We start from the raw sequence: 4,685 nt of genomic DNA, 5'->3' as shown, positions 1-4,685 counted from the left end.
CCTGTGTATTCCTCTTCTTTGTATTTCCTGCATTCCTGTGAGATTAACCAATTTTCCTCGCTGTTGCCAAGATTCATCCCAGAACCTCGCTATCTGTCCCCCTTTGATTTCCCAGAATATATTATTATCTACTAATTCCCTATTTTGAATTGATAGGTTCCAGATATCCGATCCCCTGGGCATTTCTTGCTGTCTGATGATTTCTTCCGGGTTATTGGGCATACGATACTTAGTTGTCCAAATCACCTTCCATAAGTCCTGTCCTCCTTGTAACCATCTCCATCGAAGTTTGGCTACCATCACCTGATTTAAAATTCCTGGGTCTTTGAGACCTAAGCCTCCCTTTTCCTTTGTTTTGGTTAAGGTCTCCCATGAGCACAGCGCCCATTTCTTTTCTTGTTTTGGTCCTCCCCAAAGAAATTTCCTGTATAGCTCAACCAGCTTATTACATATTCCTTTAGGTGCATTCATCACAGACAGGGAGTATATCGGGATTGCCTGAAGCGTGGCTTTGAGAAGCACCACCCTTGCTGCTACGTTCAGGGCTCTAAAAGTCCAATTTTCCATTCTCTTTTTGATTTTCTCAAGAATATGATGCCAATTCCTTATTCTTGTGGATGAGGAGTCTAGCATTGTCCCTAAGTATTTGGTTGGGAGTTTCCCTAACTGGTATCCCAGGACTCTGGTGAGATGCTTTTGTATAGGTTCCACTATATTAAAGAAGAAAGTCCTGGATTTATCTTTGTTTACCTCCATACCTGTAGCTTCCATAAAAATTTCTAGGATTTTTTTGATCCTTTTTACTTCACGAAGGGTTGCTTTACAGTATATCATTATGTCATCCACAAACTGTTGATGGGTGACAGTGGTTCGTGTTCCCCATAATTGTAGCCCTTGAATGTTGCTGTCCCTTAATTCCTTTTTGATATATCTTCCTAAACCTTCAGCTGCTATTATGAACAAAAAGGGGGAGATAGGGTCCCCTTGTCTGAGACCTCTTGTTGCATTAAAAGTTGTTGTAGGCGCTCCATTAAGCAAAATAGAGTAGTTTGGCGTAGAAATCATGCTTAATACCCAATTTACCCATCTGTCACAGAATCCAAAAGCTTTAAGGATCTCAGTTAGATATTTCCAGCTGAGCCTATCATAAGCCTTTGATAGGTCTAATTTGATCAACATCCCTTTTTCCTTCTTTGTTTTCAATGTATGGATTACTTCTTGTGCTACCACTAACCCATCCAAAATCTGTCTTCCTTCAACAAAACCGGTTTGCTCCGGTGAGATAATACTGGGGAGAATTAGTTTCAGTCTTTGAGCTACTATGGATGCCACAATCTTGTAAATGACATTGCAGAGGGAAATGGGTCTGAATCCATCTGCCTGGTCGGCCTGATTAGTTTTAGGTATAAGAGCCAGAAGCGTGGCGTTTATGCCTGGCCATAATCTTTGATTTATCCTGACTTCTTCTGCTATCTCCACTACTTCATCAGCCAGAAAGTGCCATGCCGCTTGAAAGAATTCAACAGTATAACCGTCTGGGCCTGGAGCTTTATTTCTCTTCATGTTTTTGACAATCTCCTCCACTTCTTCCTTGGTTATTTTTCTCATTAGAGCCTGGTTTTGGTCTCTGGTCACAATTTGAGGTATTTCTCTTTTTATCTTTGCTATTGCCTCTATTCTGTTCACTTGAGTTTCCTTCAAGATGTCTTTGAAATGATTAACTAGCACTTTCTCAATCTCTTCCTGCTGAAGAACTCTTTGCCCTTCTTTGTTTTTTATTGAGAATATTCTGTTTCCTTGACGGTGTTGTACCATGGCTTTGTGGAAAAATTTCGTATTCCTTTCACCCTCCCTGAGCCATTGAACCCTTGATTTTTGTTTCCAGAGTATTTCCTCTTGTTTCCTTCTTTCCTCAAGCTTATTTAGGATCACTCCTTCTTCTTTTGTTCGCTCTTCCTGAATGCCTTGAGTGATGTCCATTTGTTGCAGATCTTCCATTTTCTGTTCTAATTTCTGCTTTTCTTCTAGGATATTCCCAAATTCCTCTTTGTTCCATTTTTTTAATTTGGTCTTTATTTCCTTCAATTTAAGCTGAAAGGAATGCATTTTGTTTTTACCTCTCGGGTTACTTTCTCTCCACCAATCTTCTAGTTTTTCCATTAGCCCCTCATCTCTCAACCAGAAGGCTTCAAATTTGAATGGTCTGTTGGGAGGTCGTCGTTTTATGTCAATTTCTAATTTAATTGGCCAATGATCAGACCCTATAACAGGAAGTATTGATGCTTCTATGAAGATATCCTTGATCATTATTTGCTCAGAGATTAGAAACCTATCCAGGCGCGAAGCTATTTGGTTAGCTCCTCCTCTTCGATTGTTCCAAGTGTGCTTTCCATTTATGGTCTAGACATCAATCATCTTTTGTTCTCTTATTAGGTCTCCAAATTTTTCTGAGACCGTATCCAATCTCCTTATCCCTCCTCTCTTTTCCTCTGTGGCTTTAATCATGTTGAAGTCTCCTCCAATTATCCATTGTTTTTCTGGCATAAAGCCTCTTAATGCTTTTAAATTTTTAAGGAAGTTCTCCTTTTCTGTCTGTAAATGAGGGCCATACACCCCTGTTACCATTACCTCCTCTGTTGTACCTAGAATATGAGCATTTCCTGTTAAAATCCTTGGGAAACTCGTCCAGTTAGTGAATTGGATTTCATCTGGGTTCCAGAGAAATACCAATCCCCCAGCACTTCCCAAAGCATCTTGTCCCATCATCTCATACCTGCTTTTATTTCTGTTTAAGATTTCACTTATCTTCTCCGTGCTTACTTTGGTTTCTTGAAGTATCATGATGCTTGGTTTTTCCTTTTTCAGTCTCTCAATGAGATACCATTGTTTGCCTCTACTGTTGAGGCCGCGTATATTCCATGTTGTGATTATCATTTTAACAATTTTCGGGGGTTTTGGAACACTTCTGACAGTGGTATTACCCTTCCGGAATTTACAAGTGCCTCACCTACAACTTGTATTGCCTCAGTGAGAGGTTTTCTTCCTCGCTTTTTGCCACCTTTGCCTGCTCTGCCCGTTCCCACATGTGGTTTCTCTGTACCTTGGCTTGTTTTCTCCCCTGTGCTCCCTTTTTTTTTTCTTGGTAACGTTGAAAGACTTCCATGTATCTTTTTTTCTGTTCTTCTGGGATAAAGCGGTCATCTAGCCTGCGCCATTCTTGTATTAGTTTTTCCATTTCCTGTTCCTCCTCATCTACTGCCATGTTCTGTGTATCTATCTCCATTTCACCTTGATCATCTTGATTGTCACTTAAAGTTTCGTTTCCCTGTTCTGTTTGACTTTGATCTCTCTTTTTGCTTTTCTGTTCCCCAGTTATCTCCATTTCCTCTGCTTCTTCTTCCTCACTACCCTCTGTTTCAGGATCTTCTTCTTGTAGGACTTTAAACTTATTTTGGTTTTCGGGTTGCTATTTTCCCTGTTGTTTAGTTTTCGGGGCACTCTTCTATTGTCTCTTCTCCCCCTCTTTTTTACTACTTTAAACTCTTCTGCTTCTCTCTTTGTTGTCTCTGTTTCAGTTTTCCTCAAGATTTCTACTTCCCTTTCTTTTTCAGCTTTGGTTATAGGGCATTCTCTGGCTAGGTGGCCATACTCATGGCATCTTCTACATCGAAATGGAATATGCTCGTAGTCTATGGTTTGAGTCCATATTTCGTCATGATATTCCAGTTCAATGGATTCTGGGAGAGGTTCAGTTATGTTCATGTAAGCACAGATCCTAGCATAAGTATTATATTTACCTCTCTTCGTTGATTCGGCTACTTTAACAAAAGATCCTATTAGGTTTCCAATGCCTTGAAGGATATCTGGTTTCCAGAATTCTGAGGGGAGACCAAAGAGCCTTATCCATATTGGGGCAGCTAATATCTTTTCCTTATCCGGGTTATAGCATTCAACCCAATGTCTCATTACCAGCCCTGCGTTATTCATGAAGTAAGGCCCTTCCTCAAATATCCTAGTCCTGTCTTCTAAGTTAGAAAAAATCACCGTAAAGAACCCCTTTGCTCCTAACTTTACCTCTACATGACCTTTTGGTTTCCATTTCAGATTGATCCATCTCATAAGATCTCTCTCTGCGGGCCAGTATCCTATAAACTTGCAGATTAAAGCATAATCTCTCATATATGCTCTGTATTTTTCAAGCGTATTAGGCGGTATTACTAACCTTGGGGTATTTGTTGATCGTGGTAGGCATTTGCTCTGGATTCCTGCTTTTCTTTGTGCTCCTGCTGCTGAAGTCTCTCCATCATTGGATCTATCCTCTTCTTCTTCTCTCTCTTTCCTTGCTTCACCTGTGATTACTTCCTTATAGGAGGGGATCTCTCCCCCCCCTACCTCCATCCCCATTCCTTTGCCGCAGTACCCGTGCTGGATGCTTCACAGGTTAATATCTGCTCGTGAATGCATCTGGAGGGGTTCAGACATCCAAAATATTGCTGCTTCTCAGGAACTTTCTGTCCCTGTCCCTTGCTGATTGGGATTCAACCGAGGTTGATCCCCTGCTGCCCTGCACACGACCCGTCGACGAAACCCTAGCTTCGTGCTACCTCGTCGCTTGAATCGCCAGAGCATTTTTTTTTCCATATATATATATATATATATATATATATATATGAATTTAATTTCTA

The 4,685-nt window shown here is 40.6% G+C and overlaps 1 protein-coding gene across 1 annotated transcript; it reads right to left on the bottom strand.

Annotated features, from left to right (window-relative positions):
- Nucleotides 1–2,400: 2,400 nt before the first annotated feature.
- Nucleotides 2,401–2,934, bottom strand: LOC149163463 (uncharacterized). Its single transcript, XM_089429136.1, has one exon. It carries the CDS (start codon nt 2,932–2,934, stop codon nt 2,401–2,403), a length of 534 nt encoding a protein of 177 aa, XP_089285262.1.
- Nucleotides 2,935–4,685: the final 1,751 nt, after the last annotated feature.

This window comes from Pinus tabuliformis, chromosome 5_1, assembly GCF_031772625.1.
Source record: "Pinus tabuliformis cultivar Carrire ecotype Pingquan chromosome 5_1, CPIR1, whole genome shotgun sequence".
NCBI classification, from domain to species: domain Eukaryota; kingdom Viridiplantae; phylum Streptophyta; class Pinopsida; order Pinales; family Pinaceae; genus Pinus; species Pinus tabuliformis.
This window is presented reverse-complemented; position numbering and strand designations above follow the sequence as displayed.

Bases quoted from the DNA above. Each gene is read 5' to 3' on its own strand.
- LOC149163463 (XM_089429136.1), bottom strand. From the start codon at position 2,934: ATGATAATCACAACATGGAATATACGCGGCCTCAACAGTAGAGGCAAA.